Genomic DNA, 25,861 nt, shown 5'->3' with positions numbered 1-25,861 from the left:
TTTTTTTCCTTGGTGAATTTTTCTGCAGTCTGTTATTGATGCAGTGGTTTTGCCCCTTATCTCATTGTTTGTTTGTTCCTGTGCAGACAACGCAGAACCAGGATGGGTTGAGGTGATCGTGGAAATCCTTCTCTCCCTCCTTGCCCAGCCCAGCCTACTCATACGACGGATTTCCAAGAGCGTGTTTGTACGGATATGTCCTAACCTGACCAAGAGGGGCTTGCAGCTGATCCTGGATGTAAGTGAGGCACTAGTAGGGCATTGTACTGTTTGCCTGTATTGTCCCTTACAGGTATACAAGCATGTCTCTGTTTTGGAATTAAATAAAAGCCTCCTTGATTTAGAAAATACCTGACAATGTGTGCTACTGAATATTAAAGGTAACCTGCAGAGAGTTGTTTTGGTTTTTTTTTTGTTTGGTTGGGTTTTTTTTTACAGGAGCCTGAGATCTGCTAACTTTAAGCTGTATTCTTTGGTTTAGGCTGAAGAAATTCCTAGGTCAGTTTATATAGCTGGTAGATTTTATATGTGAGTATAAATGGTAACAACTTTTTTTTTCTAGAAAGGTAAGCATAGAGGTGCTAAAAATAAGTAACACTGATAAACGGAATTGGTCGTACCACTGAGTAAGGTGGTGTCTTCTGAGAGAGTAATATGTGGATTGCAAAGATGTGCTGCAGGTACTTTATATGATGAACCTAATACTTCATTTGTAATAAATCAAAATGTGTGATGTCACCAACCTCTTCAGTTTTCTCCACCTTTTTTGTTACTTATAGAAAGAACTTAAGGTATTAACAAACATGATATTATAAGCTCGAAAGTTGAATGCCCTTACTTACTATTTCATTATTCAGCTGGCTTACTGTGCTGAAATTCCTGTCTGTTGTACACAAGAAATGCATCGAAACAAAACACTGAAAAAACACAAGTCCCTCTTTTTTGCAGGTTCTTGACCCATACCAAGAGCAAAATGAAGAAAGTGCTGTTGTTGTGATGGAAGAATCAGATAAAAAGATCAAATCTGCACAGGACTTGGTAATTGATGTGCCATTGCCAGTGACAAATACTCTTCAGATTGTCACCGTTTAAAAAAAATGTTTCTCCTGATCTGTGGTAATAGACATAATTGCATTTCTCCGTCTTGAGTAAAACGGCTGTTGCTCTATTAAGATTTATTTTAAAAGTGCAACAGACAAATGGCTTGTTGGAAGTGCATGTTTATTAGTCCCTTGGCCTTGAAGGAAAATGCTGTTGTAGGTATGGCTGTTTGAATAGATGACTTCCTGCAAACAAATGACTGCATCCTGAAATGAGCACAGGCCTCTTTTTTTGCAGCCACAGACTGAATCATTGCTGTGATGCACAGCCATCTGAATTCAAGATCTCAGGTTTCAAGAACTGCAGAGATGCGACTCACAAAGCATTACAAGCATTAGCAGAAAGAAGAGTCAGATGGGGGCTGTTACTTCATATGTTCCTTGGAAGCTTCTTTTTGATACTCATTTAACGTGACAGAGAAGTCTGTATTATGTTCTGGTTTTAGCTCTTGTGAAGATCTGGTATCTTGTTATCTGAGGTGTCTTTACTTGAATCTGAGGGCTGGAAGCAAGGCAGTGGGGTGAGGGGAGGCCTGAGTTTTTATTTCTGAACACCTGAGAATTGAGTAGGGCTTGAAGAACAGTGGGGTCAGGAGATGAACTTTTCTTCCTCAGGACGAGAAAGGAAGCGAGGACTCCTCAGATGAAGGCGACACTGAGGAAGAGAATGACAGTGGAGATGAGGAGGAGAATGAAGAAGTTGATGATGATTTTCGCAGTCAGCTGATGAATGTTCTCCAAGCAGGGAATGCATTGGTACGTTTTCACTGCCTACCTTGATACAGGTACCAGGAGGTGTGGGGTGGTGCAGGATTATCTAATAGTCACATCCTATCTAAGGCCATGCAGTGATAACCCTGGAAGTCATCTTTGTATGGCATTTGAAGCAGGAGGCCAGGATCTTCAAAGCAAGCTGTGGGAATAAGTCACTTGTTCTTTTATTCATTGTTAGTGTGTCTTGAGTGCTGTAGCTTGTCGAGTCTAGTCTGATGTATTCCCGCCCGTAATAAACGAGATTGACATGAAGTAAAGCACTGAGATACTGTTACATGGTGCCTGTGTTGGCTGGCCTGTGTGGAGGAGTGTGATCCCTCTAGGCCGCTCTGGAGACTTCTTGTAGCAGTGCTGGAGTGTGGTTTAATGATTCCTGTAAAGGCTACAGACATAGCAACATATTAACCTCTTTACTGAAGGAGCAACAACACGGAGGGAGTCAGTGTCAAAACATCAGCCTCTTCCTTCTCCTGATCCTCTAGCTCTACTACATGTTAGTACTGTGCAGACAGGATTACCTGATAGGAAATATAAGCTAGATTTCTCATGGGTCTGAGCATCTGTTTTTGCTCCCCATGTTGTTATTCTGGGTCTAGAGGTAGCTACATCCCTACTGTGAGTCTGGTCTTGGTTGTGGTTCTTTTCCCCGCTGTCTTTTTGAAGTACATGAGATGACATGTCGGTTTTGCATTCTAAAAACAAAAGGGAGGAGATGAGAGTGATGAAGAGCTGGATGATGAGGCTATGATGGCTCTTGACAAGAACATCTCAGCCCTTTTTGCGGAGCAGCAGAAACGGATCCAGGCAAAGAAGGATGAGAAAGACAGGATGCGGAAAGAGAAGATCCTGCGGAGGGATTACAAGATTAAGGTGGGAGATAAGTGTTTAGTGTGAAGATCTCTGTCTTACTAGCATGTTAGTTGTAGCCTGCTGCATGCCATGAGCTACTTAACACTGAACAGCTTGGACATTCATGTATGTCAGAAGCTCCTGGAGGTTGGGACTGGATTGTTCTGGCTTTGTACAGCACCTGGCACAGCAATATCGTGGTCAGTGACTGGGGCTTCACAGGCCTACTTCAAAACAAAAAACAGGTGTGTGCTTTCAAAAAGTGAACCATGGTTTCCATTTGCTGATCTGAAAAGCTTCAATTTATTAGATCCTTCCTCACACCTACCAAAAGGTAGGTGTCTGTCAGTTTTTGTGAACTGGACAAGCTTGATGTGCCTTAGTGTGACATGCATAAAATCTCTCTGGTAATTTTGCAGTGTAAGCTTTTTTTTTGGCTTGTTATGCTAGTAAAATCGGGAGGATTATGATAAATGCTCCCTGGTTATTTGTGACTGTAATACTGACTTCAGGCCACCTGGTGTCAGCATGGACTGTCCAGGATACTCAGGGACCCAGCGACAGCTCCAGCAACTCACATATAGAAACATCTGGTGTCAGATTAACCAAGATGAAGACTGAACAGTGTAGCAAGGCATTGGCTTTACTGCATTTTCATTCTGATGCTGTGCTATAAGAGGCTGATTTTATGCTAATGCACGGTCTGGGAGTCAAGGGAGGCTTGCAGGGGTAAGAGATATCAGTTAATGGTGCTAACAGAGATCTGTGCCAAGTTATAGTGACTGTAGATCTGGCCAGGTGGCAGTGATTCTCATAACTGCTGTTTCTAAATGGTGTCACTGCACAAAATAAAGCTGAAATCAACAGACAGCCTTTAATCTTCAGTTCCAAATTTTTAATTTTCACTTTCTTGTGCCCTAATGGTACAAATGATAGCAGAAGGTGTATAGATCTCAGCTGCAAATATTTCTTCAGACCCCTCCAGCTTCAGTCCATTCCAGTCTGAAGAAGCTACTCTGGGTAGATCCATCATGTTTCCCTGTCTGCATTAGTTCTCATGTCAGTAACTCTGTGTTTGCAGGTGCTGGATTTGATTGAAGCATTCCTCATTAAGCAATCAGAGAACCCCTTGGTGTTTGACATCATTGAGCCCCTGCTTCAGGTGATTGAACAATGCATGAGCTCCGACTCTGACAAGCAGGAGGTTGACTTCCTCCAGAAAACAGCCAATATCTTCAAGTAAGTATACTTAGTCCTCCAGATAATAGGCAATGGCTTTTGATAGACAGCAGTGGTGTTGGTTGAATCCCAGAAGTTGGCCTTTCTAAGATTGAAGACAACTGCTATGCTTATAGATTGTGTAGAATTAGATTACCAGCACCACACACACACATACACAATGCTTAGTCATAACCTGCAGGAAAGAAATTAGGATCTGGGTTTTCTAGTCTAAGGGACTTCGAGTGTCAAACCTGTTTGCAGGTGGAAACCTTAAGAACAAACATTGGTATTGCAGGCACGGTGCCATGTCACTGAATATCTCCACAGGCCTCTGACCTCCGAGTCAGACCATGCAACAACTCCCTAGGCTTGCAGAGTTGCTGCTGTGGCTGGAACAAAACCTCCAACGTGTTATTATTGAGACAGGCAGAGTGCAAATTCTCTCTGCTCACAGCCAGAAATGAGGCATGATACAAGGTAGACACAGACATAATGCGTGGTGTGTGTCATGACGTGTCCTCTGTACACTACTCCCTGACATCCTCAGTGCTGCTCTAAAGCATTTTCAGTGCTGCTTTCTGCCCCTTGTTGAGAAGCAGTTCTGCAGTAACAGGGTTTGAGACAGCCAGTGCCCTTTGTGGAGCCCTGGAGGAAAGCTGACTCTGATGCCTAAATAGCTGCTTGCAGGCGAAGAGCAGTAAGTCTCCTCACCCTTCTTGCCACAGCAATGACTGCCTCTTTTGCTCCCCACAGCTAGCACCACTTTTGTTTATGTGTCGCCCTGAGCCCAGTGATAAGGGTTCATAGCAGTCTGTTTCCCAGAGCTCTTTCTGTAGGTAATGGCTTTGGTTTTGTTTTTAATGCTCTTTCAGGAACTCATTGTGCCGAACTAAGCAGTACTGCAAGAGAGTGGATGCTTTGCGAGAAGATTTGCATGCTTTTATGGAGAGGCTTGTGACGAAAGCCTGCAAGCACACTAACTCTTCGGTGGCGCTCTATTATTTCAGGTGAGTGTTGAAAAGGAGCATCTCTACTTGGTTCTGTGGGCTGGTCTGTAAGCAGGCATAATGTTGCATGTTAAAACAGTTCAGAGAAGCAAGAGACTTGGTGAAGGCTAGGTGCCAGCATCTGTGTCTTACATGAGGACTAGTCAGTCATCCTGGCAGTCTGAAGCATTTTGAAACAGATGTCCATCTTTTGGTGATCATCTTCTGTGGGCTCTGTGATACAGAAATGGTCTGCTGATAGTGATGGGAAGTGCTTCCTTGAGGCTTCATCAGGGAGTAATGAATTGTGCGTGATTCAGTGCAGGGATGAGTGTAATTTATAGTCAGTCTGCAACGATCATTCTGTAGATACAGTAGTTTACTGTCTCCATGATAGCACAATGAGGACAATAATGATTATGAGTCCTGACTGTATGTACCAGTATTCACTCCTTTACTGCTGAATACAGGTGAACTAGGATAAGCCATATGTGTATTAGGAAACGAGCAATCTTGCTGTTTCCTGGTGTAAATGGGAGTGCCATTTACCAGTAGGCTCTCTTGTGACTTTTGGGCAGTTTCAGGAGGACTTTCATACTCTGTCTGGGATTTCTCAACACAGCTGTGTATGCAGTGGGTACCATGTTGCACGGTCAACGCAGTGCCATCAGGTAGTGTTGGCTCTGCAGCACACCTGGCTCGTGGCTGTGGTAATTCCTGGCAACACAGGGCTGGTTGTATGTGCTGTGTGGCTCCGTGGCAGTGCTGAGCGGAGCCGTGCCCAGTTAATACAACATTTCTCAAAAGCAGCAGACTGTCTGCATGCTCTCTCAGTTGATGTGCCCGAGTTCTCCATGCACACAGCAGCCTGGGCTGAGAGGGCTGCACTGCAGTGCTGGCTGAGCTGTGCAGGCTTGGCAATCCTGGGCAAACACAGAAGTCCTCAAGCAATGCTAGTCAAAAGCATGAGCTTGAGGAAACTAGGCTGCTAGTGGGGATGTCTGACTGCAGTGACAGATAATGAAATGTCGTAGCCTCCAAAGATTTACTTGTCTTTAGGTCTGGCAAGAGTGGGTTAGACTGAGAGAAAGGCCCCTCTTGGACTCTTTAGTTCCCCTTGGTACAGAATAAGCTGCCTGCATCACTTGGCCTCTGCCCTCAGGTGGCTTTGCAGTGGCACCGTGACACTGTGGTAACTACTATGTTCTCCCCTTTTTCTTTTTTTTTTAGTGCCTCGTTATACCTGCTCAAAGTGTTGAGAGGAAACATGTCTGATAAGTCATCAACTCTTCCTACCCCTCTGCCAGAGAAAGAGAGTAACACCGTCCCGCAGGCTTGTCAGGTAAAACAGCAGGCTGCTCTTGAGACAGTGTTTTTTTGCTGGGAAAGTTGCATTACCCCATTTTGCTGAATGGGCCTTGCTTATTCAGTCTCACTGTTCCTGCTGCCTGCGACACCTGTCGTCGAGGTTTCTTTTCCGTAAAGCTGTCAAATTCCCCATCCCCTTCTGGCCCTCACCCTCCTGCCTTTGCAGTCTTGCTTGCCCATAGCCACCAGGGGCAGCTGATGTACAAGTGGATCCACGTTAATTGCCAAAGCAGCCTGATGTATATTTATGCTGCTTTCCTGGCTGGTTTGCTATTTTTTTCCGTTAACCCCTTGGCAGTCACTCTGAGTTCTTTTCTGGGAGGGTGCTGAGGAGCAGGGAGGCACAGGGCAGTGGTGGATGAGAGTGAACTCCTCTCTCCCTGAGTTATCTCAGGGTGAAGAGAGTGTGGAGCTGCCCTGATTTCCGTGGTAGATGTTTGCAGGGAGACTCTCCTTCTGGTTGTGCTATTGGGTGTCTGTTACTTGGGGAGCCTTACCGTCTGGTTCCCTTTTACCTACTGGCTCTGCTGAATTTCACACGTCTCTGAATTTGGTGACCTTATATATTGGGCAGCCCAGTCCAGTCACCTGGTCCATAGAAACCTGGCAAGTAGTGTTTCAGTGGGTAGCCTGATACTTGCCTCTCAAAGTATGTGCAGGAATTAGTGCCTTAATCCTGTTGTCATTTTGGGGGGGAGGAGGATGAACAGGGCTACCTCATGACAAGGGAGGGCCTGGAAATTACAAACACTGAGATATTATTAGTGGCTGAAAAAATAGCCAGTGTTTCTAAGGCTTAGTGAGAGACTGAGAGTGTTAATTCAAGCAGCTCTTGTTCTGTGCTGGGCCTTTCTGGAAAGAAAAAGTGGGAGATCTGTGGGGAATATAAACAACATACTTGATGTTGAGGCTAGAGTGAGACATGCTTCACAGCATCCTTGTGCAGCTTCACAGGGAAGGCTGTTATTCCTGCGGGAACAGAGCTGTTGTCTTGACCAGCAAAGGACACAGCCAGCAGCTGAAGTGAGTTGCCAGTTTGAGGGAAGTGACACAGTTTAGTTTGTGTGATGCTGCTGGTTCTGACATTGTGTTGAGGCCGGGAAGGTTTTGCAGTGGGGAACCAGAGACAAAGGTGTGGTGTGTTTCCAGTGAGCAGTGCTTTGTGAGCGTAATCTGGAGCTTTGAAGTAAGCAAAGTGGAACTAGAGCAGACCCTATGATGCAGTGGCCAAATTTATGGAAAAGCCTGTTACTATAGAAGTCAGGAATGTCGGGATGCAATGCTCCGCACTTCACTCTTCGCTCACCCAGTGTTGTTAGTTTAGATCCATATGGCCTGCGCAGGCCTCAGCTGGTTGCTGCATATCTGGGTTTCTTGTTCCCCACCAGAGGGGGACATTGGAGCATTTATGCAGTTCTGGGATTGCTGGATCCCTGATCAGACAGAGGGCTTGTCTGCTGGGTACCTAGAAATCCTGGACATAGCTGCTAAGTGCATGTAGATCTAGATATCTACATACACTAATATCTACAGACTCAGATAGCTCTACAGCTGAGAACAACCATGTGCACAGCACACTGCTGCAGGATGGTCTTTGAGCACTCTGTGAACCTATTATGTGTTAGACATGCCCACCACAAACCTAGAAGTACAGCCCCCACACTACACCATGCTACATGCGGTAGTCCTACTAGAAAGCTGTGCTGCCCTTCACTTACATGGTCATATGGCTACCAGTACTTGGGAGAGCATGCTTAGGGCCCACTTTGTTGTTTCTTCACGGTTCTATGTTGTATCTTGTAGGCCTGTATCATATAAACTACCCAAGAATATCTAGTTGTTGGAAAAATCTGTGTGCACTGGTAGAAATTAATTACTTCGTTGCTAGTGATTCATCCTTGTGTTTCACTGGAAACTTTTGTGTTCTGCTTTTTCCCCTATAGCTTTTGAGCACAGGTTGTTTGGATATGGAGAGGGTAACTGTAATCTATCAGCAAGCACTGACACAATTCTTGACTAAACGGAACAGTGCCCTTACAAGCTCCATGTTCCTTGATCTCTTCAAACGCTTTCCGGTAAGTGTTGCTGACTGTGTGGTATGTTGTCTTCTGGTGGCTTCAAACTACAGTTTTAATTCTGGGGAAAGTAGGGAGAGAAATGTCTCCGCTTTACTGTGGGCTTTTAAAACTTCTGTAAGGTTTTCTAGGATATTCACCTGCTCAGATTCTTAATACTGTGTGTTTTGCTAGCAACGCTGCAGAAGGCCAGGATTTCATTTGTGTTTTGGATTGGAGTACTGCATGGAGAACATAGATGAACAGAAGGCTGCTCTTTAAAGCATCGCGTAAGAAGGCCTAAGAGCCAGGTTTGCACAAACACAGAAGGGGCCAGCTTGTTTAATCAGCTAATGTAGCTCCTGTCCAGCTTTGCTCTGACTGCATGCTCCGTTTATCAGTTTTCTTCCAAGAAGACTGTAGAGCATAGTCTAATTGGAATCTAATCTGCAAGCTGGATGTTCAGACAGTGTCAGTGTCTGAAATGTTTGAGGTATTTCCTGTGAACTTGACCTATGGCTGGAGCTGGTCTCCACTAAGAGGACAGCCAGTTTTTAAGAAACAGGCCTTGGGTCTGAATGTCATACAGTTCTTCAGGGATTTTTAGGTCAGAGTGAGGTAGAGACAGTTGCCAGAAGCCCTTTCTCAAGGGCTTCAACCTTTTAGAATTGATGTCTGACAGGAGGGTGGGCGGAGACATAGGCTTGTGTAACTGGGGGAGGATGCTTTCAGACTCTGAGGGAATCCATGCAGGAGAGAGTTCTTTTGCATACCATGTTTCTTAGGACACCAGCCCACAATGCCACCTACATAAGTTAGTGAAATAGGGAAGAGAAGGGTTGTGTGCTGCCCACATGGACAGGAGCCTTAAGATTCCATTTGTGGGTTTCTAGAGCCTGTGGATTCCATGTGACTGTTCCTTGCAGAAATGTCTTTTAAAACCTTTAAGCTCATCCCTTTTATAAAAGAAAGGTGGTGATGTACACAGATACTGGCCTGTTCAGAACTGGGCTTTGCCCACTTGCTAGAGCTGTCTGTTCTTTTAGTAGTCTCCTTACCCCCAAAAAGAAGCCATTTCAGGTGGTGTGGTTGGAATAACCATCTGCATAATATGTAAGTGAACTGTGCAGCAAACTGCTGTCCATGCTTTGTCAGGGCCAGACTTTCCAGTGCCTGATAGATGACATTAGAGGTATGCTAGTAAGGTAGTTGCAATCCAGATGTTTTCTCATTTCTTGTGTCTGGACTCCTTGTGCACCTCAGTTTGGAAATATTTTGACTATAAACATAGAAATTGGTGGATTAGGCCAGAACAGAGGTTCATCAGGCTTTGCTGACAAGCACCCCCTTCTCTAGAAAGGTTATTTTCATCAAGACTTGTTGCAGGGGACAACTTTAAGATAACCTGTCTCCAGGGGGGCTTTCCTCCTGACACAGTTGTTTCTGGCCCCTTTAGCATGTGGGTTCATATCTTTCCGCAAGCTCTGACGTTCTGCAGTCTAACTCAGCATGTTCTCCTTTGCCTCTGGGACTGTTCCTCTGCACGCCCTGAACTGCTGATGTAAAGTATCAGGCAGATGCAGGCTTAAATCAAGAACCAGGCAGAACACAGGAGGTGAAATTTTTGCCTGATTTTTCCAATTTAAGAGTTTTGCTGCTGATTTCTTTGTGATCAAGATTTCACTCAGGGCTGGTGTGAGCAAAGCTGTTAACTTTCAAATAAGCTGTTGCCAATCTCTGAGCACTTTTCTTTCTTGCAGCATTTTCTTCTCACTCAAGAAGCTGTGTAAAATGTAGACTGTTTTGCTTGAAAAACAAACCTGTCGGTCAGCAAACCACTAATAAGAGGCTGGGTCTTTCTTTGTTACAGATCATGTGTAAGCCATTAGTAGATATTCTTGTCAAGTCTATCACAGCGGGAGCCAGGCAACATCAGCAGGTAAGAAGGAAAGCAAACAAACAAAGCTGTATTAAATAGTCAATCAGAGAAGTCACTTAATCACGGCAGCTCAGATGATGCTTAACATGCTTATTGCTGCCTTTAGGGCTGCCCAATTTTGAGAAGTGGGCTTCCTGCAGGGAGAGCTTTTGCAAATACTGCCTTGCTGCTTCAGGTATGTGACTGAAGTTGCGGAAGTAGCTTATACATTCACAGTCACGGGGGTTCTTCCGTAGCATCTCCTTTAGCAACTGCCTGCAGCTTTCAGGGTTGAGGCCTGATTGTTGTAAGGGTTGCCTTCAGTCACTTACTCCTTGATTACTTTCTTATTGGTAAGATGTTCCTCTGTATTAATGCAGCATGTTGTAATCCTTGCCGCCTAATGGTAACTCGAGGTTAGCTTCCTGAGTCTGTTCCACGCCCTGCCAACTGTCCTGCATTTTCTAGGCCATGTGCTTCTGTGTCTAGTTTAAAATCACCTGTACTATAGATCTGATTTTTGATGGTTGATTGCATGTGCCTGACTAACACAAAAGTAGTGGAGCCTTATCAATAAAACATTGCAGGGTGACCGCACAGCTTACTGTTGCATGAGTAGGGAATGAGGCCTGTCTGGATTTTCACTGCAGCATGCACTGCAGTGGGGGTGCCTTCCACGCAGTTAATAACCAAAACCCCTTTAGGCCAGTAGCACTGCGTCTCAAACTTTCCCACCCCCTAGCTGTAACATGCATCCGTCCCCTGCAGAAGCGCATCCTAGATTGTCCTTTGTGTTTCAGAAGTAGCTGTTTTATTGTTTCTGATCATTGTAGGGAATGTGGAGGGCTAGGTATGTGTTTACTGTAAGGCTGCTTTACATTATCCATGTAAATTGCATTTCAGGCTCTTTTACCCAACAGGAATAGGCCTGATTTAAACAAGAACAACAACAAAAAAAGAGTGAATGAACTATTAGTGATTTCAGTGGACAGAAATAAGGATGTATTACACAAATTAATTATAAAGCACATACTTGATCCTATCCTCAAGAGACCAAGAACAGCATCCCAGGCAGACAGCTTCATTTATGCGGGTATCTTTGCTTCCCCACAGGGAACAGCATTGTCCTTCTTTCAGGGCTTCCACAGTTATCTGCTCAAGCTTTGTTTCCAGAGCCTGTTTGTCTGTGGGTGGAAGGAGTAGGGGAGGACATGCAGCGTGTTGTTTGTGAGAGACCAGATAGAGAACATGGATATACTACTGTTTAAACAAAGGCAACATGGAGAGTAAGCTATGTAAAGCCTGTGGAGTTTGGAGTTGCAGCTTTATATTTTTTTGCAGACTGCTTGCTTTCCAGGAATTCTGGCTTCCCGTCATCCAATGTCCAATTTGCCAGGTTTTCAATTAAATTTTTCCACTGTTTCTCAATGCAAATGTGCTTTGGTGGTATCCTAGGGGGTAAGATGCAGGAGCAAGGTAGGTGGGTGTATGTGGCAAAGTGGTGTCATGGTTAAAGCAGGGGGATAACTTCTCTGGAGTCTCTGTGGCTCCTGGCAGCCTCTGGGGAGTGAGGTGGAGGGACTCAGCTGCCAAAAGGGCTGTCCTAACTCAGAGTCCCAAAGACACCAAAGGTCTCCTGATACCCTGACTTTGGCCAGCCCTGATGGTTGAGAGGCAGGTGGGGTAGTCTCCCATTTTCAGCCCCTGAATATTGGCCTTTAATCATTAAACTAGCTTAGTCCCAGAGATATGAGGCTTAATTCCCCTTCTAATGCTTCTGTTATTAATGCTGATTGTTCTGGCTACGCCTGCTGCATCTGTATGAACAGCTAATTCCACTGTGATTTTGACTTCCTGGCTCTGCAGATCCCTTTGGCAGGGAGTCCTCGGGGCCGTGCTGGGTGGGGAGAGCTGTGCTCTGCACGGGAAGGGGGAGGCTCACAGCTCTGGCCAGGTGTCCTGTGTTGGCCAGGTAATGAACCCTGGGGCTCTGGCCCAGCAGGGCTGCTGGCCACTATCCCAGCTGGCCAGGGGGAGGCCCTTCCCAAAAGGGTGGAAGGAGCAGGTGCGCCTTCATGTTGGGCTTTCAGGTAGTTTTGAACAAAAGGAAAAGTGGTTCATGAGGAGGATGTAAGGCGGGGTGTTCCTTCCTCCTCACCCTGAATACCTGGGAGTTTGTGAGAGCAGCATGGAGGTCGGGTGTCTGTTCCATTTCTCCTCTCAGCCAGACTGGTTCCTGAGTTTTTTAAGGCCTTTAAGGCAAGATCTTGGGGCCAGCGGTGTACATGTCCAGCTTTTACTTCAGGGGTCTCTGCTCCTGCTGGGGCCTCTAGTGTAAAGACAAACTTGGTCGCTAAGTGATCACCCTGGACTAGCCTGGTTCAAGTGATTTGCAGCACGTTTCCTTGTGTGCTCAGTAAGCCACACAGTGTACAGCGAGGCCTGGACCTGCCTGGGCTCTTGCAAGAAACAGCAAACCCGAACTGTATGTGAAATTTTGTTCCTTCTGTTGTGGGCTGCTGCAGGTCTGTTGAACTCAATTTCTGGGCAGTTTTATACTGAGAGAGGATCCTCTAGGAAATGCAGGAGCCATTCAAATGCTGCTCAGCTGGCATTGGCTTGGAGAGGAGCAGTCTGGCCTCTCCAACCCCAGCCATTTGTCCTGGCCCTGGACACCTTGCTGTCTGTCTGGTGCCCAAGTGTTCATGCAGTTATGTCGCAAAATGGACATGAGGATGATTTGGCAGAAAACTTGCCTTCCCCTTGTACACATACTTCCCCCCCCCCCGCCTTTGCTGTGTTAAAATTAACTTTGATCAGTTCACTGGTCTTGTTCAGGGCACAGGGATAGTCAGTTCAGGGGCAGGAGTGGCTGGGTGAAAGCTATGATTTATTTCATCAAATGTCAGTGTTTGTTAACATGAAATTATGGCTTCTGTGAAGTGACTATGAGAATATTGGAAAGCAGAGTTTGTCTCTGTGCGGTGCTGGCTGTAGCTGATGACTGGGGCAACTGGGTCTCGCATTGTTGCAGCCTTTCTGTGCATCCTGTCTCCCTCGGTTGCTCACCTCTAAAACCCGGAGAACATGAACCCTCAGCAGCAGTATTGTGTCTGTAAAGACAGAGATGTTCATAGCTATTGGGTATGTGTTACATGCCTTTCTGGGAGGTGCATTTCTTTGACCTGTGTGATTGCTGTAGAGAAGGGTCTTTTGGAGATATCCAAAGGCAGGTGTGTCAGAGGGTGCATCTTGTTGCAAAGCTTAGCAGAAAAAAGGAATATTTAGAACAAAAACTTTAGATAGTGTGGCTGACATCAGGTTAGCCCTTTTCCTCTGACACTGTTCTTACATGCTGAAAGCAGCAGTAAGGTTGTTCACCTCCGTATTGAAGTAATTTGTGAGATAAAACGAACAGCACTTTGTGGGGGTGAGAGGACTTAAGGCATTTTAAACCTGGCTCACAGTGGTTGGGTTGGTAGGTTTTCCTAGCAGTAAGCTCAACCTGTGTAGCAAGTTTTCACCTGGAAAGGTAAATTTGCAATGGTCTTACTGAGACTGAACTTGAAACTGAAGCTTGTAGATGTGGGCGAGTTCTGTTCCTCTGATGTTATTCCTGGAGTGCGGATGCCTGCAGAAGACAGTAATACAGCAGTTTCCCTGAAAAAAGGAAGAGCTGGAGAGATTGGTGTCATTTATGAGTGGGGGAACAAAGGGCAAGGGATGCTTGACCAGGGAAGGGGAGTTGTCATCCCACCCCGAATTCACTTAGTACCTGTTTAAACCTATACATCAGAAAGATAAAAGATGAAAATCTGTGTGACAGTGTGTCGTGTTTTAACTCCAGTCAGCAGCTAAGCGCCACACAGATGCTCGCTCACCATCCCCCCACCCCCGCTGGGATGGGGGAGAGAATCAGAAAAAAAAAAAGGTAAAATCTGTGGGTTGAGATAAAGGCAGTTTAATAGGACAGCAGAGGAAGAGAAAGTAATAATAATAATAATGATAAAAGAATATACAAAACAAGTGAAGCACAATGCAATTGCTCACCAGCCGATGCCCAGCCAGTCCCCGAGCAGTGATCGCTGCCTCCCGGCCAACCCCCCCCCAGTTTATATACTAAGCATGATGCTGTATGGTATGGAATAGCCCTTTGGCCAGTTTGGGTCAGCTGTCCCAGCTGCGCCCCCTCTCAGCTTCTTGTGCACCTGGCAGAGCATGGGAAGCTGAAAAGTCCTTGAGTAGTACAAACACTACTTAGCAACAACTAACAGGTCAGTGTGTTATCAATATTATTCTCAAACTAATTCCAAAACACAGCACTATGCCAGCGACTAGGAGGAAAATTAACTCTATCCCAGCTGAAACCAGGACACAGTGGATCTACAAAATCACCTTGTTTCAGGGAGTTCATGCATCTGAGCTGGACATCTCAGCTGTTGTGAGACCACACTGACTGCAGGACACTACTGAATCATATTCTGCCAGTTCAAATGCAGTGTTACTCTGGCAGCTGGTGCTTTGAATGCTCAGTGTTACCTGTTGGCTGGCCTATTTTTCGAGCTCTGCATTTCTTGAAGTGTGGAGCTATATTCTATGATTCTAAAGAAGAAAGACTGCTGTCCCAAAGGTGCCTGTGCACAAGTTAAAATGCTTCAGGCTTTTAAAAAATGAACACACTAACGTTTGGATGTCTTTCATTTATTGAACTAAGAAATCTGATGGGTTTTGCCATGTTCGTTTTTTTTTCTTTTTTTTTAACTACAGAAGCAGTCGAGATCTTTTTCCTAAACTTTTGTTGATCCTTGCTTTCCCATGTGTATAAGCTAAGCCAACATAAACTTAAAGCTGCACTGTCTTCTCAGAGTGTGGCCCGCCTCAAGCCTGTGATGTGTTCTTGCACTGTTGTCTACTGTAGAAAGAAGCGGATAGAAATTGTATGAAATTGCTAGATTATAAGCAGCTACTATGAAGCTTTTCAAGAGGACATTTAGTGTGTGAGAAGTGCTACAAGTTAAAGTAAAAAAGAAAGAAGGCAGTAAAGAACTAAATTTTTTGGGTAGTCTGAATCCAGCTTGTTGGATGCAGTTCTGAGGACTGAGGTCTTGAAAAGCAGTCACACTAACTGTGACCTTGTACTTGCTGTAATGGCCAGCAGAAATGTCTTCAGTGGTAGGAAAATGGGACCGGTGCACACATCACAATTGTTTTGTACATATAGACAGATTTGATAGCTTTCTCTTACTGATAAGGGGCTTACACCTGAGGAAAGTGTAGCTAACATTTCCAGAATCCTGTACCTGCATGTGTACCTGCATACATACATGTGCTCTAAGTAGCTTGGGCACAAATGATAGCTAGGGATGTAGTCTTCAGTGGTAAGACTGGTATGGGAAAATGACAAGTCATCAGAAATGGAGCTTGTGTTATACCTTTGGGTTGACCTAGTGCTAATGAATTGTATCAAGCTTCTGGCACAGATGATCCCGTTGGCAGTGCACAGCCTTGCAATTAGCCAAGCAGAATGTGTGTGTGCTAACAGGTGGGGAGGCTTGTGCTGTTTTGTTGTCTAAGGATGTTGTGTCAGTCTGATGTCTTCCACAAGCACTAAACACATTCTCTCAAATTCTGTTAGAAAAAAAATGTGTGTGAGCTTGCTCTCGCTTCCTCCTTTCTTAATGCAATTTGATCTTACTACTGCAATTGTTTTCCAGGAGACCTTGACCTTCAAATTACCTCCTTGTCCCTTGTTTCAGTGGGTGCAGTGTTGCTTTTTCAATACTCACCAAAGGCTTGGGTTTTTTTTTTACTTGTGCTGATGGAGCGTAAACTAGGGATCAAGATGTGTTTAATTTAATGATTGTTGCATGACTCAGCTACATACCAGAACCCTCCTGAGCCTTAGGTGAGGAATGTCTTCCTGGTTTATTTTTAGCAGCATCAGTACGATGAGCATAGCTACAATAACACCTCATTCTGTAACTGTGTGTGGGCTTGGGCTGTCCCTCTGATGCTGTTATGGCACAAACCCCTCTGTGGTGCATTGTTAATTGTGGTGAGGTTCTTACTGCAGTGTTGTTCCCCCCCGCCGCCCCCGCATGCTGGGACTGCCAGAGGACTGGATGAGTCTGTGAACTAATGCTTCTACCCTAATAACTTAATTCTGTTAGTATGAGGATCAGGCGAAGAAGGAAGATGTGTGGCTGGTTGCATTGCGGTACCCAGACTTACTGCTGATGCAGAGTTCTGCAGGCAAGTGCATACTGCAGGTGCCAGCTCTGAACTGCAAACGGGCTGAAGCACAGTCTCTCTGGAAGCCTGGACTGGAGCAACCATGCTTTTCCCTGAGAAATCCAGCTTGTTGACCAGCAGTATTGGAACCAGTTTGGAAAGGAAGCCTAGTAAATGAAACATCCACTGCTACCAGGAGTAAGGTGTTGTCCCCATCTTGCTTGTACTGGCAGACACTTATAGAATCATAGAATAGAATCGTAGAATCATTTAGGTTGGAAAAGACCTTTAAGATCATTCAGTCCAACCATTAACCTAACACTACCAAGTCCACCACTAAACCAATTAAGGGTAGAGTAATAATTTCATGTTTCCTGGCTTGGTGGCTGGATTATTTTTAATGAAAGTAAAAACTAGGCATCATTAAGGTTGGAAAGGATCTCTAAGATCATCAGTCCAACCATCAACCCAGCACCACCATGCCCACTAAACCATGTCCCTAAGTGCCACATCTACCCGTTTTTTGAACACTTCCAGGGATGGTGACTCCACCACCTCTCTGGGCAGCCTGTTCCAATGCTTGACTACCCTTTCCGTGAAGAAATTTTTCCTAATACCCAATCTAAACCTCCCCTGATGCAGCTTTGAGGCCATTTCCTCTTGTCCTATTGCTAATTACTTGGGAGAAGAGACCAATACCCACCTCACTACAGCCTCCTTTCAGGTAGTTGTAGAGAGCGATAAGGTCTCCCCTCAGCCTCCTCTTCTCCAGGCTAAACAACCCCAGTTCCCTCAGCCGCTCCTCATAAGACTTGAGCTCCAGACCCTTCAGCAGCTTCATTGCCCTTCTCTGGACACGCTCCAGCACCTCAATGTCCACTTAGACCACTTTTAGTCTGTAACTTTTTCCTAGGGTTTAGACAAATGATTTGATACCTATCCCTTGTTCTTTTCCTTTGGGAAAGGTACTAGGAGTGTAAGTTTCAACACAGTAATTAAGAGCCTTTGCAATTATTTCTGCTGTGGTCACACATCAGTTTGGATACATTCCTGTCATCTTGTTTACATTTAAAGCTATATTGATTGAGGATGTTGCAGTAGCTAGGAGCATAATGATGCTATATTTGTCCATCAAGTGAGTTTATTTTCTATGATTTGGCTACAACTCTGCAAAGCTGATGTAAGCGCAGAGCTGTCACGAAGCTAATAAAAGTCATTTTACTTAGTGTGGAGATGAGAATGGGCACTGAGACAGAGTTCAAAATGTCATCTTATGTTATATAGATTCATTAATATTTCAAAATGTGTTTTTGTAAAGCAGTCTGTGACATGAGCCCTTTAAGATCTATCTAATAGAGAATGTATTTTAGGTAAGTTGCTAATTAATCTTGGTGCTTTGGCAGTCTCCCCAAAGGGATCAAACACATATAGACATAATTTTACAGAACTGAAGTGATTCTGTGCCAGAGCTGCCATCACCAGAAGAGTAAAATATGATCCCAAAGTCCTGCCAAAGAGGTCTTGGCCAGTTGACAGTTATCCTTCTGAACGGTTTATGTTCTATGTAAATATCTAAGTTAAAAAGTAATTAAACTTTAATACAGCAAGAACAGTAAAAGCACTGCAAAGCATCAGAAGCCAGCACCCCTCTGTGTGTATATGTGGGAGTATTCCTCCTCGTGCTGTGATAGATGAATGGATCGCTACATTAATGCACCATGCCCTGCCTGCATTCTCACAGATAGTTTCCAGCAGGTGGTATAGGAATTACTTGTTATGGAATATTTTGCATAAGCTGTTACTAATAATGAAGCAAAATAAACCTCCCTAGATAAGTACCAGCACCAGTTCAGCTCTACCTCCTTTGTATCAGAAATGAGAACTGGGCTGCTGATGCTAGCTAAGCAATAGGCCGCGACTGAAAGGTCACATCCTTCAAAGCATCCTCCGTCCCCTCGGCAGAGGTAGGACATGCTGCGCCTGTGTCCTCCGTACAGGTGTCACTAGGGGAGGGCTCATCCCAGGGTCTGGTTGAGGTGAGCAGACCTTCAGAGGGCGAGTTACCCACGGGCAGTGATAGCTGCTTGTGTGACACAGGGCGACAGTGGCTGTTGCCTGCAGACTACTTCTTTTTTGTCTTCCTCTGTTCAGTATGCACCCTCTCTTCAATGAAGAAAAATCATTTGCAGCTGGAAAACGCGTGTCAAACTGACATGCTTTGGCTCCAGTCAATGTCCTGCTCCTGTTCCTGGTTTTGTTTTGTGTAAGGAGATGGTCAAGGAGATCCTGTGTTTTGCAAGGTAAAGCTGAACTATGGGTGGGCTCTTGCACATTTTTGAGCTGTCTGATCATGAGCCAGCAAAGCCCTGTGACATGTACTAGCTCTAGGTATGTAAACTGTCCCGCTGAAGTTGAAGGGAGAACAGCTGAATGCTTAAGTGCTTTGCTGGGTCAGGGCCAGAGTGCTCTACATTTTTGTGTAGACATTTTTAATTCCTAGATCTTTAGGATGGTTGCAGGTGTGGACTATTGCATCCCAACCTTTCATTTTTGAGCACGTCACTTGCATTGGGAGAGCTCAAAGAAACTATCTTTCTTGGGCGAGTTGGAGGATGTTGACAGCATCTTTAAATAGTCTCTGATGTTATTTGGAAAGGTGTCTGATGCCATAGTAAAACATAACTCTCTCTCCTGTTTATAACTGTTTTATAAGCCACGTTTCTCTCTCCCTTTCTTCTCACTTGTGTGAGATGGTTGAAAATTTAAAAAGATGTATTTAAATTTTTCAGGTCCTGACTGCATTGAAACTGAGTGCTTGAAATCCCATGGCACGAGTTTTTACATATTTGCATTGAGAACTTTGTGTGCTCGTGGTGTATTTCAGTTGAATGGGGGACCCCTGTCACTGAGTCTGCAGGGTCTTGTTGCACCATCATGCATATTATTAGCTGTTTATGTTTGTTTATTTTTTCCGTCATATGTGTGTGTGGGGGGTGTTTGTAGTATTTCTCGGTGCCTTTCAATGGCCCCCATGTCTTTTGCAAAAAGCATCTAGCAGATAGATGCCTGCATTGCCCACATACAAGTCCATAACGCTACCAGGCATCAGTTGACTGGCTCAGAGAACTGCCCTGTTAGCAGTCCCAGTCTTTATATTCCACCATACTCGGTGCAGCACAAACAGAAACATGGAAAAGCTCCTACTTGCCTCTTTATTCTGATTCTGGAGGTACAAACTGTGTTTATTCTGTTCTCTACTGTTCAGCTGATTGTATTGATGATCATGTAGCAAATCCTCAGTAATGGAGGAAACATTCTGGTCTGTTGCTGAGATGAAGTAAGAAAATTAAAAAGGTCACATAGGCTTTAGTTGTTACTGTAGACACAGCTGCTGGCAAGACCTATCCAAAGATGGGACTGCTCAGTAGCATTAACAGCCCTGCATATCAGATGGACTTGCTGAGTTAGATATATACCATATTGCAGTGATTTTCCAAGACTGAATAATTTCCTAGCCTATTAAATTACACTTGCCATCTGACACTTGGGGAGTTGATAGTTTTTAAAAAGAGGGTGAACCACCCAAGTGTGTTCTGCTCAGCCTGACAAGCATAGCCCCTTCGACAGTTTGATGAGTAGATATTTGTGTAGCAAATGGGAAAAGTTTGCTTGGAGGCAAGGTCATTGCCATGTATTTAATAACAGCATAACAAAAACAGGAGGGAAAGAGATGTCTGTGGTTGTGATGAAGTTGGTGACTATCTCAGTCATATGGGCTCGAGTTATATTCATGCTACAAAATATTATAAAAACGTCAAGATAGAATCCTGTTTTGTTGAAGTTCTGGGTAATGATTTCTGCTGTGTTTACAGTGGGCTATTGGATCTTGGTTTGGAAATACTAACAAGTGTGCTGGAAGGGTGTTTTGTTGGCAAGTGAAGAAAGATTAGGGCTTCTGCAGCGTAAAATGAAACGCCAACCTAGGCTGTATTCACTGACAAGGATGTTCTTAAGAGTTCGTGTAGAAGGTGGTAGGTCCCTTTTTGTTGTTGTTTGGGGGTGGGGGAGGAATAGGGTTTGGCTGCTTCTGTTTCTGCTTTCCCTGGGCATGTATTAAAATGCCACTCCGCAAAAGTTAAAGCACAAGAAAGGAGTTAGGATTTCTCAGCAACATCTTAGCAGATTAAGGTCTCAAGCCACGTCCTTCTCCCCAGGGGCAGTGTGCAGCCTGTCATGTCATGGTGCTTCTCTCAGTGGATTCTGTAAAATGAAAAGATCTTCTGGCGAGTGTCCGAATGGATGAATCTACAAAGTTCAACCCAGTACAATTTCTAACTTTTTTTTTGCTTAGCAATGCTGTTTATTTCAATGTTCCAAGCTAACAATTTTACTGATGTGCGAGTACTTTTTTTTTTTTTTTTTAAATACTGCTTGAAAGCTAAACTTCAATAGTTGACATTTGAGTGGATTGGAATTCTAATTTCTCATTATCTGCTGATAAATGTTCTCAAAAGATAAAAACCTTTGTTCTTGCAACATCAAGACTGGTCTAGTGAATTGGGGACAGCAGCTGAAAGGCACACAGTGCCTATGCAACATGGGGGTTTTTTTTTGAATGCGTACTGCTCTTAAATCTCCTAAATTTTTAAATTTGACTTTAGCAAAGTCTCTTTAAATAGGCTGCATTATTAAGTAGCTGCGTTCTGAATAGCCTAAAGAAAATCCTATTGCATGTCTCTCCTGAATTGAGGAAAATTGGCTTTGTTGTGCAGAGGAGACATCTGGCTTAGAAAGTGTTGGGAGAAAACACAGGTGAGGGAACTGGAGGGGACAGTTTTGGTTTTGGTCTTGGTCTCACCAATGTGTGCAAGCAACTTGAGGTGTCAGCGGAGCTTCTTGATGTTTGATAATACAAAGTCTATGTGTGTAAAATAAAAATGGACAAAATAAATGCTGTGGGGATTTTTTTTTGAAGAGGAAAGCCAGGGTTGAGAGAAAGGATAGTGCCCCAGATGATTTCGCAAGAGGTTTCTTGATATTTGGTAATGTTTCTTTGAGCCTCAGCTACTGGGATGTTCTGTGAGAATCTCTGGTTTTATTTCTTAACAAAAGAGCATTTCTTGCTCTGATGTTTAGAGTGAGGAGCTTCTAGAAGAAAGTGGAAGTGCCTCAAAATAAACAGTGTTGTATTAATAAACTAAATAGTCTTAGATTTTTTTTTCTTTAAATTGTGACTTTGTTCTTAACTTGGGAGAGAAGTGTATTTGGGAATGGAGAGGGAAATGGGCATATTTCTTGATTTTTTTTTTTTTTTTTTTTTTTTTTTTTTTTTAAATGTGGGAAGGGAGAGGCTTGGATGCATTGCACAGAATCCATTGCTGCTCTTTTCTCTGGTCTCAGTATGCCGTATGGTACCAATATTCCGCACCAATATTTCAGTCCTGTAATTGGGCATTATGGAAAGAGCAAGAAGACATCAGTGCTCATGGGTACTGATCTGTGTTCTGCTACTGATTTATCTTGTGTTCTCATGGCTCACTTAATTATGGCATCTTTTTATTTTTCAAGAATTTAGGATAATAAGATATTGACTTTTTTTTTGGAGGGAAACATGAAGACTGATTAGCCTTTCTGATATGGTAAGTGGTAACCCCTGGGAGAAATGAATCTCTGTGTTCACTAAAGCAGCAGACCAATATATGGATTGTTCTGTATAGATTGCTACGTCCTGAGGGTCTGCCTGTTGGCCTCTGGTGAAAGAAGAGCACAAGGTAAATAATGTCTTCCCCAGCCCTGAATGCTCACTAGCTGTATCTTTGTTGTATGCAAATGAAATATTCAAAGCTAATATCTAATACCATCAGCCAGGCCTGGCCTGGGAGTCCAGTGTGTTAATTTATATGTTCATTGTTTTGACTGCCCAAATGTCCTGCAGACCCTTCATCTCAGGCAGAAAGCCTGCCAGTGAAGCCCAATATTTAACGTGCAGATATCCTCTGAAAAATTGCAGTGTCAAATCTCCCTGTGTGTACTGACTCATCTCTACTGCCTTTAAAATCTAGCAACATCTTATTTCTGTCAGTAGTTCTTGTTAGATTGTGGCGACCGTAGGAGGGAGCTTTTTTTTTCCCTTAAAAATTATTTTTTAATTATTTTTTTTTACCCCTGCTTTCCCAGCTGCCAACAGAACAGTGCTGAAGGAAGCAGCTGCACGTGTGCCCAGTTGTATTGGGCACAAATGTCCTGTTGCAGTGAGCAGGCTCTCACAAATGGGCTCCTCTGGTTAGGCAAGTGCAAGATGAGGCTTTTGGTCTGATGAGAACATCCTCCAGAGCACTGTTTGCAGAGAACCAAGCATGGAAAAAATCCACTCCTCAGCAGCAGTGGAGAGAACGTGATTTGCAGAGTCCCTGATTAAACAAATTAAGTAATGATGTTTTAAGGCATGAAGAAACCTGTATGTAAGTGAATACTGTATATATGCCCTGGTCTGCAGGCAGGCTGCTCCAGTGCCCTGACTGCTAGTCCTGGGTTTTCTGCTGGCTCAAGTACATTTGAAAAATTATACTGGTATGATGTTGTCAGTGAAGGCAATGACTATTCTTACCTGTAGGGCTAAGGCTGACATAACTAGTGTAGGTGCAGCTGCATTATATAAAGGTGGTTTCTATTCCACATTTTCAGCCAGATTGAGTGGTGGTGGTTTAAGTGCTTGTGTCTTGCAATAGCTGTTTACATGTTGTGGAGGAGGAGGATGTGCCAGCATCGCTAATGTGATAAAACTTTCTGTAGTGTAGACAAGTACTCAGTAGCAGCAGAATGAAGTTAACAGCCATCTGATCAATGCGACAGCTGCTGTTCAGAGCCTTGAAAATAGTAGTAGAATTGTATAGATTTCTTAACTTCTCGTTGCTGCTGCTTAAAGCAGGACATCTGAGCCACGGATGAAGAGGTTTATGAAGGATAATAAAAATAAAGAGGAGAGGAGAGTCAGCAGGAGGGGTAGAAAGATGGAGATTTCTTCACAGTCAGTTTTGTCTCAATTGCTGTCTTCCAGGGAGCTTTGTTCTTTTTCAGTAAGCAAGGTAGTAAAACCTCAAATCCATAAGCAGAGCTTCCAAAGTGGGGACCAAGGTCAGAGTGTAGCAGGACATCCTGTGCAAGTTTTCCCCTACTTGCAGGCGTTTTAGCAAGGGATTTCCACCGTCCCTGAGTCATTGGTGTTGAGCCTCTCTCATGGAGGTGAGATCCACTGAAGGGACTTAACACTCTACCTAGCAGGTGATGAGCAGGTGATTGCTTTTCCATTTTTTCCATTGCTGAGATAGTGACTTGGGAAGTTGGCCCCGCACTAGGAATTACTGGGGTCATATGTTCCAACAGCTTAAGAGGACACATAAACCCTTGTGTTTAGCTTGTTTAGAAACTAGCTGGAGAGAATTACGTTGGCTGTTTCAGATGTTTAGAAATAAAAGTTAACATTAAAAAAACCCACAAACCCAACAGAGTCCATTGATAATTTTTTGCACTCAAGAAGGCCTAAACAGATCATCTACAGGATGATGATCAAATGAGCAAAATGTGTCTCATGTGTGACAATTATTTTCAATGTGCTAATATGCAATCTGTTGTGAGTTGTTTAAAGGTTCCTGGATGGAAAGCATCTCTGCCATATTTGTGGAAATCTGCTTTTTTACTAGGAAGGAGGAACAGGTACAATCTACTTTGCATGAAACTGGGTCACAGTGCAGGTTGGCTTATTCAAAAACACTGAAAATTGCAAGCTTGATGACCTAGGATTTTTGATGGGAGTACACTGAGTAAGATTGCCTTTCTCGTCCAAGGTTGTAAAATGTGATTTAGATGTCATTTAACTGCTTTACATGTTGTAATTAACTAGCCTTGCAAAATTTTTCAAATCCATTTGTCTCAGGAACTTAATTTAAGCTGTAAAATATAATCTGTTTTGCTCACTTTTTGGCAAGGAGAATTTTGTTCCTGTGCTTGTAAATCTCCTGTTTGGTGTTTTTTTGGCAAGGCCAGACTGAGGGAGGGCTGGGAGGAAACTCCTTGGCCCAGAGCTTGGTGCGCGGGCACAGGGAAGGTGTGGGAGCAGGGGGCAGTGGTTGATGGGTGGGGGTTTCTGATCAGTGTTTACTTCTACTGCATTATTGTGCCTTGTCTCTTCCCAGAGGAAGGAGGGCAAATGTGCAGACTTGGAAACTGGTGTCTGGTAGGACGACTTCTGTGCTGGCCAAATTGGATCCTGCTCAAGTTCTGCCTACCTCAGACAACAATATTGGACCTTGTCAAGGCTGGCTTAGGGAACATCTTGAAAGAGCTGACTGATTAGTCTGAAGACATTGGATTGTAGCAGGAAATACTGAATTCAGCTCCTGAGCCAGATGATCGCGCAGAAGAGATTCTCATGGTCTTTCCTGGGCCAGCATGAGCGCTCTCTGACTCTGCTTGCAGGCACCAGGAATCTGTGTAGTGACGGCTAACACGGCGTTCCTGCTGAGAGCTGGCCGCGCAGCCTAGGCACCGTGCTGTCAGTGCTGCCACGCCGGCCTGTTTTGCCCGTGTCTGCGTGTGCAACGGGCCCTGCACAGGAGGCTTTCTCATACTGGCTGCTGCAGCGTGGCGCACAGCAGGGCTTCGAGCTCCGCTTCAGCCTGGCAGTGTCTCTGGGCCAGGCAGGACAGAGAAGGCAGCCAGGAACAGGGTGCAGGAAAGGCACTCCTTGGGTCCCTTAATCAGAGGGGCCAACACGGTAAATTTGGGGTGAAAGCAGATGTCCAGTTTATGATGCTGCCTTGGACCATTGACAGCACATTTTTAAACCAAGAAATAGTTAATGCAGATGCTCAGGTGTCCTGGCATGGGCAGTGCTGCACAACCAAACGTGCCAGCCATGTTGTCATAACAGTCCCATTTATCCCATAAGGCGCTAGCACTTGCCACTCTGAAACCTTTTAGATAGTGGCTAAATGAGAATCTTGGCTTCATCGCTTGTGTGCGCCTTGTTTCAGCAGTGCTGAGGTGGTTAAAAAATTAAATTTCATTCTCACAAATAGTTTGTTTTTTTTTTTTTAAGCCACAGCCAGGGCTTTGTCTTATCCTCCGTTCCCCTTGAATTTGAAACATAAATGGAACACGTGTGTGTGTGTGTGTGCGTGCGCCATGTGTGAAATACTGCAGTTAGAGCTTGTGGATTGAGGTAAATTGATTTGGCAAGTGTTTCTTAATCACCTCTGATTTTCACTTTTTACATCTAAAGCCTTCAATAAGTTTTGTATATTTTAAGTAAATAATTGGCGCTTCCTTGTTCGGTGAAGATACTTGTTAAGGATCTTGGAA

The 25,861-nt window shown here is 44.2% G+C and overlaps 1 protein-coding gene across 1 annotated transcript in view; it reads left to right on the top strand.

The window, feature by feature from the left end:
- Positions 1 to 25,861, top strand: part of MYBBP1A (MYB binding protein 1a) — a 61,502-nt gene that overhangs the window by 13,166 nt on the left and 22,475 nt on the right. Inside the window, exons 15-23 of the mRNA XM_075719649.1 lie at positions 87 to 238; positions 949 to 1,038; positions 1,716 to 1,856; positions 2,580 to 2,744; positions 3,805 to 3,962; positions 4,817 to 4,951; positions 6,161 to 6,272; positions 8,242 to 8,373; positions 10,223 to 10,291. Of these exons, the coding sequence (XP_075575764.1) occupies positions 87 to 238; positions 949 to 1,038; positions 1,716 to 1,856; positions 2,580 to 2,744; positions 3,805 to 3,962; positions 4,817 to 4,951; positions 6,161 to 6,272; positions 8,242 to 8,373; positions 10,223 to 10,291 (1,154 nt within the window). The remainder of the gene's footprint in view (positions 1 to 86; positions 239 to 948; positions 1,039 to 1,715; positions 1,857 to 2,579; positions 2,745 to 3,804; positions 3,963 to 4,816; positions 4,952 to 6,160; positions 6,273 to 8,241; positions 8,374 to 10,222; positions 10,292 to 25,861) is intronic.

The sequence above is a fragment of the Pelecanus crispus genome, chromosome 12 (assembly GCF_030463565.1).
Source record: "Pelecanus crispus isolate bPelCri1 chromosome 12, bPelCri1.pri, whole genome shotgun sequence".
Taxonomy (NCBI): domain Eukaryota; kingdom Metazoa; phylum Chordata; class Aves; order Pelecaniformes; family Pelecanidae; genus Pelecanus; species Pelecanus crispus.
Note: the sequence above shows the minus strand (reverse complement) of the source record. Positions and strands in the feature narration are given on the sequence as shown.